Below are 12,760 nucleotides of genomic sequence, written 5' to 3'. Positions count from 1 at the left end.
TGTGCTCCCCGCTATTTGTTACATTCCTTGCTGACGAAAATTTGGAACACTGTCTCTGAAACCCACCATGAATTTCTCAATCGTATGTCATTGAAATAAAATCTCAATGTCAAAAGAAATTAATTTCATTTAAAAAAAATTAAATATCAAAACTTTTTATTTAAATTAAGTAACTTAATGCTAATGTGAACACCTACTTCCTGCAAAGTCAATCCCACAGAACAGTTGGCACAGAGAACTCTAAAGATCCTGGTGATAATTTTGTGGTTTTGAGTCTGACAAAACAAACTGATTTTTTTTTTCCTCTTCAGGGAGTTAAACACTAATGTCTTTGATTCTTCAATTTTAAAACGTGGCATGAGAAATACTGTTTCCTAGGAAGTGTGTGTTTTCAGAAAACTGTATCATGTGGGTACTAGATTATGGCTATGATTATTTCACTACAGGTTATTTTTGAAAATGCAAAGTAACTTTAATACCAACCTCATTTTTTCATAGACACTCATCTTCCTACAAACAATTTGAGCTATTTTTTTTAATTAGCCTAAACCACTAATAGCTAAGATATGCAAATTCCACAAAATCAAATCCTACTTCGAATCCAAATTCACACTCCATGACAGCTTGCTCTCATTTACTATAACCTCATTTTGTCTATCTTCAGGAGAAGGTGATGTTTCCCCTAAATGCACAAGATTTCCAAGTCATATTCTATTAAGAAACCTCCAAAGATGAAACAGAAATTCAACTCCTACCAGACTTGTACATTGAACACCCTTATTAAATAGGTTGTGCACAGTATTTTCAAGTACTGAATTCTTGAGATTATGCATTTTTTTCAGATCGGTACAAGAGAAAAAAAAAGAGGGAAAAGGAAAATAGTGAAAGTAAAAATGAAGGAAAAAGGTAGGCTAAGTTAAAGGTCTTTTCCAACCTAGTTCATTCTATGATTCTAAGTAGCAACATGGAGAGGGGAAGACAAAAAAAAACCCACCAAAAATTAATGATATAGTGGTATCAACATGTTTTCCCTTTCCCACACAATTCTCATGTTTGCCTCTGAATCTGCTCCAGATAATCTTCCATGTGTAGATCTGACAGTACAAAAGTAAGAAAAGCCTGCCATGTTGTCTCAGAGAGTGATGCTCTTTGAGACATTTAGCTAAACAAAATATAGAATCATTGAATCACAGAATGGCTTGGGCTAGAAGGGACCTTTAATGATCATCTAGTTCCAAACTCGCTGCCTTTGGCAGAAACACCTTCCATTAGACCAGGAAAGGGAAGGAAAAACACATTTCAAAGTGAAAGCTTACTTAAGCACAAGATTCAAACAGAAGCATCTCCATTCTTAATTTCCCACTGAAAGTAAAGAACTTCACGGAAGACTGGAATTTAACTGGAGTTGGAAACCTCAGCTGTTTGTTTGGAGTTTTTTTATACAGGCTCCAGTCTGATGAATAGATAGCAAGAAGTTGTAATACTAATCTCATATTTAACAAGCAACTACTAGTGTAATAGTTTCACCTTTGATCAGTATTCCTAGATCTCTAACATGAATAATATTACTATCAGAAGCAGCTTTTCAGAGGAAACAAAAAAAAAACAACAAAAAAACCCACCCAAAAACACCATCAAAATCTCTAATGGTTTAATGGTCATACCTTTTTTATTGAGTGGTCGTTTCCGTACACAAACACATATCCTGTGCTCATCAATCTGCAAAGGAAATAATCTTTCAGTGAACCATACCCCAATTATACAATAGCATACTTATTTTACTTCTATTCTTGAATTAATTGAACAGTAATTTAAACAAAGAGAAACATTCAAGACAGTGAGTCATCTAACATAGAAAAACCCTTTGTGTCTGCACAACAGCAAAGAGCCCAAAAGGGAGAACCACACATTAACAAAACCCCTGCAGACAGTAATATAGTCCTGTAGCATCCCAGGTGCATCTTGGAATATTTCAAGCAAATCCAGACCTAACAGGGTAGATATGCTATCGACAGAAATGATCACCATCTCTGATTTCCACAGAGATCTGATAATCTTCATTTAAGAATCCTGATCTTTTGACTTCTTTGCAAACCAAATCCCCCACCACCTTCAAAGATCAAATATTAAACTTTATACTGAACAAGGTTTTTGAGAGAAGCTTAACGGTTCTTTGTGCATATCACCTAGCATTCCAGGAAAATTTATAATACAGAGACTGAGTGACTACTTCGTACATATTGGTATAATTTTATAGTAAAAGGATATTTGAATAACATAGCATAATAATAATTTAGACTTTCAATACCTACTACTTACTATATCATCAAATTACTGAAAAAAATAAACCCATGTGATAATGAATACTAAAACATATTAAACTACTTACTTTTCATGTTTATAGACATTAAGTACACATTGAAAAAATGGAAAACACAGCAAAAATACAGACAGATAAGAAACTTCTATGTTTTTGGGGTACTTACAGGATCTGCATTTGTCAGTGGTCTGTAATCCAAACTTGCCCTGAAATCTCTTATCATACACATAATTTCATAATTTGGGTTTGTAGCATCAACATCCTAGGGAAGTAAACAACATAATTTCTAATATATTTTTTTAATTGAAACTGACAAACTTCAGTATCTTCTGTATTTATTTATGAGAAAAACACAAATTAACAGAAATATTATTTTTTCTCCAAAATGCCAGACACATCCCAATATGCAAGTTCAATGCTTTTTTCCATTCTGATGCAGCTGATTTACTTATCACAAAACAATTACATGCCTTCTATTTAATGTTTTTGATTGGCATATAATAGAAAATACTTTTTATTGGAGGACCCATTAACAGACTACTCAAGAAAGAGAAATGACTTCTGCCTTCAACAGATTCTTCACACTAAAACGCCTCTCAATGACAGCACAGCACCTGATAGCATACACGATCAATGCTTCTTAATCAGAGGTAAGGCAGTCCAATGGACAGATGGATACACTCCATTACACAGGTACAACACATACTGCAGAGGACAGTGACAATACCCAGCTGCCCCAAACACAGCTTTGTTGCATCCAACTTGGTTTAAGGAGCTTTATCCTACTACTGCTCCTGAACTCCTACAGTTACTTGGATGCATTGCAAAAGTTTCCAACACTCTTAGACCCTTGCCAATAAAAGCAACTCTGAGCTACAACCGGGCTCAAGTGGCTTCCCATCCTTAAAGCTGGAGCCATCAGTACCACAGCAAATGGATATATAAGAGGCCTTGCACAGAGTCCCTCCAAGCCTTGCTAAGCCTAAGCCTACTGTGAGCTGAGTTGGTTCTCTGAAGAACTGATCAAACATCCTTCCTGCCACTTCTCCTTGAAACTTAGTTTTTACACCATTTCAGGACAAGCTAATGATGCCATACATAGCCAGCTCTGGTGCAACTATCTACTTAAGTTTTGCATGGCTCCCCCCAAATTACAAAAGCGATTTCAAATAATAGGAAACTCCTTCTGGGTCACAGTTGGTTGGGGCACTCTCAGAGAGCACTGCACTGGTGTTAACAAGCCAAAAGAGAGCCAGCTGATGTTCCTGCACCTGTGACACAGCTGATCCTCACCTCAGCTAAGACTATGTCCTGGAAATCAGAAGTTGACTGTACTGTAATGTTATTCAGCTTGACAACAGTGAACTAAAAACTGCTGACAGTAAGTCCCCACAAAAAATGTATTCCCACTGAAATGTTTTCTAACATCTAGAAAGGAGTATTGCTTATTATGGAAAGAGCATTCGCCTAAAATTCTTCAAGCTGTGCTTAAGGGTCTTGTCCACTAGAACACAATACCTGGCTAATTATTGCTGCATTTCACATCAGTATACACAAAGGAACACAAAGCACAGACACATATAGATTATCAAGACAAACAGAGCTTCCTCATCCAGAGAGTTAAGACTCAGATTCAAAGGAGGCTTCAGAGGAGTGATAAAATTTTAGCTGTAATGCTAGGTTAAGTATTTTAATGCTTGGGGATTTTTAACGTTTGTTTCTTAGACATAAAAACATAGTAAAGTTTTGCATTTGTATAAATAGATGGAAATTACAGAACATGAATTCAACATAGGTCATTTTAGGTCAACTTAGAAACATCATTAAACCCTGATGTAAACTGTCTGAATTATTTACTTGGTGGTGGTACTTCGCATGTCAGTAGCGGATTCCTAGTATCTCTTTAGAGACTAACACACACAAGACTGCCACCACGATTACGCTAGTTGCTAAAGCTTTTACATCACTGCGACGGAAGGTCATTTAATATTAAGAGATTTTTCTCGCAGGATTATCAACTTCATTTTCTTTCACAGAAGTTTTTAACAACTTGCTGCAACCTGCTTGCATGATGAACATCTAAATTACAAATGCATAGACTGGCTTTAAAGGGAAAAAAAAAAGTCCTAAAAGTTAATGATAAAACTCAAGCCTTAAATGAGCATTAAATGGATCTCCTACAAAGCATCAAAGATCGCAAGTAACCATTTATCATCATGTTGCAACATCTCATGTACAACAACACATACCTAAAAGCTAGAGGTTTGATTATTTTCAGTATTACATTTTCCCCAAGAAATCTGTTACCAGTACTTGATCTTTAAAGAACATGCAACAGGATAGGCAACTGTAAGCAATTATTTCTGTAGGAAGAAAAATAGGGGGAAAACTGTCTAAAGTAATAGTTATGAGAGCATTGCAACCAAGCACCAAAATATCTGTCAAGCTTGTATACAGGATGAAAACATTTAATTTCAATATTATTAGAGTTCATACATAAAAAGTCAAAAAAGCACTACAATTCTGCAAACTTTCTGTCATACATTTTCCATCCAAGCTAAATATACTAACCTGAGCTCTTTTTTCTCTAAGTTCCTGCTGCTGTAACCTTCTTTTTTCACGTTTTTCTTGCAATTTTTCAACTTCTTTTACACAATTAGATTTTCTACGCGCTTAAAGAAAACAATATAATTAAAATTTCTTTACACTGTAACATTTCAATTAGATTAATTTATCTTTGGAATGCATTTATATCAACTATCTTTTCAAGCAAATCACACAATATATAATAATTATGGCAATCATTATCATACATAATTATGGCAATTTAATTTATAAAATTCATAAAGTTAATTAGAAAAAAATAATGGGAAAGGTACAGTAAGTACACAACCAAAAATGTAAGGACAATGACTATCAAAAAAATAATTGCACAGTTACATGTGATTTCATGGTTTGAATTAAAAGAAAGCCCAAGCAAACAAAAAAAAAAAGAAAACTGTCACGGTTAAAACAAGATAAAGGAAAACCAAATTCCAAATACTAGTACATCTATGACAAAAATGAATATTTGTTTAGCCACAGCTCTCTGAAAAAGCTCCTCAGGGAACCCAGAGACAACTGCGCTTGTGGACTGCTTGTCATCTTTTATGGATGACAATGTAATCCACAAGAATGTACACATAATGCCCAGAATGAATGAATCCGTGATACACGGTTTACATACAAGGGGGTCCAAATTCCTTTTTTGCAGCTTGAACTGGAGATATATCTGAAACACTACCATTCTGTTGAGAGGAGAAAGACTGATCGGGAAGCTGAGAAGGTCTTGCACGTGCAGAACCAGACACTGCAACAAAAAAGCATAAAGCTTACCTGGACAAGGAAGAGTAACATTTCTATCTGATTCTGAAAAGCTTTGTTATGGCAAGATAAAACAAGACCCCTTTCCAAATATTTAGAACGTCTATTAATAAAGATATTTGGCATGCAGGCTTTTTTATCCTAGTGTTATACACCAACACAAGATAATTATTAAGCAACAATGCTGCATGTGCACATTTTTAAATACTCCACTGCAGGATTAGTACAACTTACTATGTGTTTAGATCGAAGCATGTACTTGGGAGACATTCAGTCCTGAAGTTTAAAGTGCTGGAATTCTCTTTATATTGTGATTATATGAAAAAAGTTAGTAAGAAAAGAAGCCCCACTGTTCCACATTCTCTAGAGCTCCAAATGATTCCACCCCATTGACCCTATGATCTCTGGAGAAGCAAAATGATACAAATGAAAGGCAGCAAAGTACAGCTCAATCTGCGAGTGGATGGAAGAAAGAAAAAAAAAAAAAGCTTTTTGACACTGTACTGGAAGGGATACAGATACAATCAGTATATCCAAATTTAGGCATTGATTCTATATGTGCCAAGGATGTCAGTTTCTGAAGATGCACTGTTGTCTGTTCTCAGTGAATGCAGTGGGAGTGGTAAGCATGCAAGACACTTTGGTAGAGCTAAGGGCTTTAAACTGTTTTTCAAAGATTTACTTCAAGCAGCTCTGCTTCAGCTGGCCCGTTTCCTGCACATGCTCCTAATAGAGCCTGACAGAAGAATACAGAAGGTATCTACGATTAGCAGCCAGAGATGGCACTGTGTACAAATGCCAGCCCACTGTGCATCATGGCAACAACTGTGGAAACAGGTATTGCATGGGACAGACAAGACAAATGCCCAGACCATTCCAAATATGATAGCAGATCTAGTTTATAGCACAAACTGACTACACAAAATAAGACGGTGTGCTGAGAAAAACTTTAATCACAAGGACAACAAAAGACAAATATGTAGGCTGAACAGTAAGATGCACAGGACCTATTAAAAGGACCTATTAAAAAGTTACAGCACTATCCCGTACTAAATAGACCATTTGCTACAAACAAAACATATGTGAGGACAGCCCATCAGTAAGATGGCTCAAATTTAAACCACATCAGTTTGAAAAAAGTTATCCGCTCCTTAAGAGATTTCCAATTTGCTTAACAACCCCAGAGGCAAACAAAGAAGGATGAAAGTGGTCCCAATCATCCACCAAAAGAGTCTGAATACTTGCCAAGATATGCAAGCCGATTTGTTTTTCAAGTTTAAACAGATGGACTAGAATCTAGTCTGAATCAATGACAGTAGATTAATTTGGAAGAAGAATCACCACCATTATCAATACAAATTAGCTAATTCTAACACAGAGAAAATGAAAATAATAAACAGTAACTATTATTCCTCATGTTGTAGATTCACTACATCTGTATTAATCCAATATATTCTTTTCACCTATCCTCCTGTTGTATTTCAGCAATTTTTTGTAGATTTTTCACAATCAGCTTAGAGTGAAAAATAACCCCCAGAGTTTAAGTACTCTTTGAATGAATGTATACACATGCACCCACAGACTGTTTCAAAACTAAGTTAAAAAATTGAAAGTGAAAGAATTTTAAATGTATTACTTAAAATATATTGAAATGCTCAATTATAGTGAAGCAAAATTGAGGGTGCTTTAACTTGGAAAAAGCCACACAGGCTTTAACGTAGCATAATTAACTTAAAATTTTTGCACCTTCAGTTCATTCAGCTTAACTTTCCTAATGCTACATTGCTTGCACATAAATACTAGTTGTACAGCATAAATTTCTAAGTACGCATAGGAATTGTAGGAACTATGTACCCTGTCTTATTTGTCACATGCATACATGCCGAATGACAAATACAGAACTATTAAGGAGTGCTAAATGAGCAGGAGGTTAAAATATTCCCACATTTTTTACTTCCTTGAGAGAGGTAACATTTACCTCTGTTATCTCTGACGGGGTTGTCATTTTTAATAGGCACCACAGTTCGACGAGTCTATAAAGAAAGAAATATGTTACTCAATCACCATCTTACTGAAAATGTAAATTGCAGCCCCACCTCTGCTTCTTTCCAGTGAATGAAAATAACACGACATCAGCAATAGAAAGAAGTGATTGCTGCCAAATCCCTCCACGAAAGTCTAGGGTGAAAACTACTTGAACTATATACTCTGTTTCAATACAACCTCCCTAAACCTTTTTTCCTTGAGATATATTAAGTTATATAAATATTAGTTCCCCAGTTCCTCTCCACCAAACCTATTACTAAAAAAATTTTATAAACCCCTATTCATCATAGGAAAAGATACATGGTTATCAAATAGCTTCACAGACACAAAAGTTGAAGTTAAAAACTCTAACATAACAACATGTATAGGAATACTACAAGTTTAACATGAACATGTTGCATTGATATTACCAACCTTCAGGATTTTGTTTACTTTGGCTGATGGAGCAGGTGGTGGTAGTGACTCTGGACCAGGTTCAATATCTTCATCAGGTGCAAGATCTGGATTAAGTGAACATATACTCTCCAAGTCAATCTGGGTAAAAGAATATAAAACACATTAATGAATCTTAAAACAATATTCACCGTCTTCATTTCCCCTGCTACATTTGAGAATAAACATTAAATGTATTTAGCAATTTTTACCCCACAATTTGTTAATTATACAACCTGAATTATCTTGTTTTATGTTCACTAAAAACAGTGTAACCTTTGGTCTTTGTATTGAAAACACACCCTTCAAGAAAGATATGAACTAAAAATGACAAGGAGATACTTATAATTTTGCAAACTGATTAAACTAAAACAAAAGTAGACAGTATAACTGTCGTAATTTGACAGTTACCACAAAAGACAAAAGATACTTGGTAACACAAAGATATCTCAATTCTTTGAAATTTCCCTGGCAGTGAAAAATAAGCAGATAAATTACAACCACCCAGGAAATATAAGCACAGTTGAAACCATGTTAAATTTTTCACGTTTTGGGTTTTGGTTTGTGGATTTTTTGTTTTTCAATTTTTTGTGGTGTGGTGTTTCAGGGGAGAGTGTGTTTTTTCCCTTCAGTTCCTCATTCATTTCAGTTTCTCGTTTTTCTTTCAATTTCTCATTCAAAATACTGTACAATGTATGGAGGGAAAGGCAGGATCTTAAAAATAGCTGGCTTCAGAATCTACTGAAACTTGGTTTTCTAAAAATCTGAAGTAGCTTTAGTGTCTATAGACTGTCACTTCCCCTGACTGGACCTTTCAAAAACTTCACTACTGTACATTCTCTGTGTCCAGAGGGCCAAGCTCTGCTGATGAGACCACCAGGACCGTCTCACACTTCTTTTCCTCCTTCCTGTGTTTTCACAAAACTGGTGAAGAGCAATTATTTCCAAGATGCTTCACCAAATCTCAGCTGAAATTGGCTAACATGGTCCAAAATTTAAAGGAAGAGGGAATACAAAGACGTTACACACAAAGATACAGTTTCTCAAGGAAAGCAAGGCTGGAAAATTATTGCCAAAACTACATACATTGTAAACAAACTAGCAGTTAAGTTCCTCAATAATACTAAACAAAAAAGAAAATCTTTCTAATCTAGCTTTTACACCAGTTTCCTGTCCAAACTCAAGTCACTTCTCTCAAAAATTTGATTTTTCTACTTGTAAGAAGAGGATAATGAGGTCAGCCTTTGTTAATCAGATGAAAATAACTACTTAAAAGCTATGACATAGCTCAGGAAGTCAAATTCCATACAAAAGAAACCAGCATTTGCCCAGCAGCTTCCATGCAGAAAAGTCTGTAAACAAAGAATCAAGACTTATACCTTCTTTTTGTTTCCACTACAAATTCCAAAGCAATATTTGTGTAGACTACATATTTTTAGAAAGAGAAAAGTTCCAAAACAATTAAGTTTACCTCTTTGCCTTTAGTATCTCCATTTTCAATCCATTCAACAGTTACACTTTCATTTTCTTCATTTAGAGATGTCACCATAGCTTGGTGGATTCGGCCTAGAAAGCAAACACAAATGATCACTTACTAAGTGGTGGGAAAGCTTTCCACAAATTATATTCATCCCTGCACCAAGACATGCAGAGAGAGGCAGGAAGAAGAGGGTTAAAAAGACTTAGGTGATAAAACACAAAATGATTCCTGGCCACACACTGTGGAATGGCTCAGACCAGATCCATCAGTGGAGAAACTAACAGTCAGCGTACTAGTGAAAAACAAAATGAATAGAAAACTAAATGGTAAGTAAACAAAATACCACATGAAAGCTGTATCACTTAGACTTTCTTTTCATGAGAGAAAAAAATCCAACACCATGAGTCTCCCACAGGCCGAAAGTCTCCCAAGGTTATGTTCCACATCAGCTTGTCTGTCCCCCTTCTAGGCTGATACAACACTGTATGTCCCAATACAGGAGTGAAGCTTACTGAAATTGTACTCTGACATCCATTTCTTATGGGCATCCAAACACTTGGTAACTTAACTATAATTAAACTGACATCAACTACAGTACAAATCCTCATTTTAAAACCAGCTGCTTACACAGACTGCTGAGCTGGAATTAAGGTGTCACTGCTTTGGCTCAGAATCATAGAATAATTAGGGTTGGAAAGGACCTTAAGATCATCTAGTTCAAAACCCCCTGCCATGGGCAGGGACATCTCACACTAAACCATCTCACCCAAGGCTCTCACCAAACTGGCCCTGAACACCGCCAGGGATGGAGCATTCACAATTTTCCTGAGTAACCCATTCCAGTGCCTCATTACCCTCACAGTAAAGAACTTCTTCCTTATATCCAATCTAAACCACCCCTGTTTAAGTTTTAACCCATTACCCCTTGTCCTACCACTACAGTCCCTAATGAAGAGTCCATCCACAGCATCCCTATTCATCTCCAGTCAAAGACCCAGCAAGCTCCCATAAAGGACAATAAAACCAACAGGAGTAAGGATTCGTCTTAAATACTGAGTGTACAGCAATTTTATGTCCTACTTGCTAAGCACAGTGGCAAGGAGCAATTGGAAGAGCAGAACAATCATGCACTGACACAAAAGGATCAGGACCCCGGTGTCACATTGATTTCACATCTTTGCTTTGCTCTAAGATTACCAAGAACTGGGGTTTCTAAAGAAAACGGGCCAAATGCAACTGCTCCTCTAACGTCCTCCTTTAATGAGCCATAGCACAGACAAGCAATCCCTCACTCCATACACCCGAAGCCAACCCCCGCATGCCCAAGACCATGTACAGCTCTCATTCTGGAGCAGTCCGTGCATGTTCTGCTGCTGCTGCCCAGCACCCACTGCCACGTAACAACAGCATGGTCCCTACCCATCTGCTCCGGCCTGCATCTCTTCTGCCTTGCACCTTCTATTGTCCTTCCCTAAAGCTCCCAGAACTCCAGAGCCACTCTGATGATAGTTTCAAATTTTTGGTTTAGCCATTTGTCCCGGGTTCAGCAGTAGCAGTCATTTTTCTCCTTCTTGGTAGCTGGTGCAGTGCAGTGTTTTGACTTTCGGCTCGGGAACAGAGCTGATAACAATGATGTTTTGGTTTGGCCAAGGACTTTGTGAGTCTCATGCTCTGCCAGGGAGGAGGGGAAGCCAGGAGGAAGCAGAGACAGGACACCTGACCCAAACTGACCAAAGAGGTATTCCATACCACAGCACGTCATGCCCAGGAGGTAACTGGGAGTTAGCCGGAAGGGCTGGGGGACTGCGGGGTTGGAGGAGGTATCGGTCGGTGCTTGGTCGGACTGGGGGGTGAGTTATCGGTTGACTGGAGGTGAGGTGTTGTATTCTCTTCCCTTGTTATTTCCTTTATCATTGTTATTACTGGTGGTAGCAGTAGTGATTTGTGTTATACCTTAGTTACTAAACTGTTCTTATCTCAGCCTGTGGGAGTTGCATTCTTTTCGATTCTCCTTTCCGTCCCTCCGGGAGCAGGGGGAGGAAAAGAAGTGGGGGAAAGTGAGTAAACAAATTGCCTGACTGGGTTTAAACCACGACACCATTTCAGTCAGAATTTAATAGGTTTTTTACAGTTAATGTTTTTATATAGTCTAAGCCTCTTAGGACCTGCAGAGGGACAGAATGGAAGAAAAGCTTTGCCCGATACCCTGAATTACAGTTTAAACCCAACCAGTTCTCTCTCTGTTCCCTCTCAGCTTCTTGTGCCCCTCCTCACTGGCAGAGCATGAGAGACTGAAAACTTACTTAGAATAAAGTGCTACTGAGCAACAAACATTGGTATGTTATCAGCACTGTTTTCACACTAAATCCAAACACAACACTGCACCAGCTACTAGGAAGAAAATTAACTCTATGCCAGTCAAAAACAGGACACCCACCTAACAGCACAAGTAACAAATGTATACTGTTAATATTTATTTTATTGCAAAGGCTTCCTAAACATTCACACCTAGTTAAAAATTAAGCAAGAAGAGTGACTACGGGGAAGCATCATGGAAGGTAACAGCAAATCTGTGTACTTTAATACAATGGGCAGAGGAAGAGACTAACTGAAATTCATGCAAGGCATAGCACCAAGGGGGTTCACAGAGCAGCCGGCCTCCATGAGCAGTACTGCTTTCTCATCTGCAGTGCACACCTTACCAGCAAGGTATATTACACATGTATTTACAGCCTCTGTGCTTGTCCTTGCCCAAAGCATAACATTCACTCCACCACTAAAGAAGGTTAAGTGAGTTTTTTACCTAGAAGAAGCCTCTCTCTTTGCTTCACTTGGCTCCCTTCCCCCAGCATTCACTCGTTTTTATTTCCATGACCCATGCTTTGTCTTATAAAGGACTTCCATTTGTGCTTCCTGAGCACCATTCTGCCGGTGCCCCAGCTATGTGTGCTGCAGGGACCGTCTGTCCTGCATTCCCCACCAAGGCGCTGCCAGATATGCAGACAGGGACCACCACCATGCACAGGCACTCCTCCCTTTCCCCTCACTCAAAGGAGGTTGTACAGGCATGCATCCTGCCCTCAGGACTCTGCCTGAATTCTGCTGGTGGCTGGGCCAAA

The 12,760-nt window shown here is 37.7% G+C and overlaps 1 protein-coding gene across 3 annotated transcripts in view; it reads right to left on the bottom strand.

The window, feature by feature from the left end:
- The window catches only part of KIF2A (kinesin family member 2A), a 65,366-nt gene that overhangs the window by 27,391 nt on the left and 25,215 nt on the right, over window positions 1-12,760 (bottom strand). For all 3 annotated transcript variants that reach the window (XM_062612285.1, XM_062612287.1, XM_062612286.1), the window contains exons 2-8: window positions 9,633-9,727; window positions 8,144-8,263; window positions 7,662-7,716; window positions 5,547-5,669; window positions 4,892-4,992; window positions 2,487-2,582; window positions 1,665-1,719 (exon numbers count right to left, since the gene is read on the bottom strand). In XM_062612285.1, coding sequence (XP_062468269.1) covers window positions 1,665-1,719; window positions 2,487-2,582; window positions 4,892-4,992; window positions 5,547-5,669; window positions 7,662-7,716; window positions 8,144-8,263; window positions 9,633-9,727 — 645 coding nt within the window. The remainder of the gene's footprint in view (window positions 1-1,664; window positions 1,720-2,486; window positions 2,583-4,891; window positions 4,993-5,546; window positions 5,670-7,661; window positions 7,717-8,143; window positions 8,264-9,632; window positions 9,728-12,760) is intronic.

This window comes from Pezoporus occidentalis, unplaced genomic scaffold (genome assembly GCF_034315485.1).
Source record: "Pezoporus occidentalis ecotype Australia unplaced genomic scaffold, CSIRO_AGI_Poc_V1 ctg16, whole genome shotgun sequence".
Taxonomy (NCBI): domain Eukaryota; kingdom Metazoa; phylum Chordata; class Aves; order Psittaciformes; family Psittacidae; genus Pezoporus; species Pezoporus occidentalis.
Note: the sequence above shows the minus strand (reverse complement) of the source record. Positions and strands in the feature narration are given on the sequence as shown.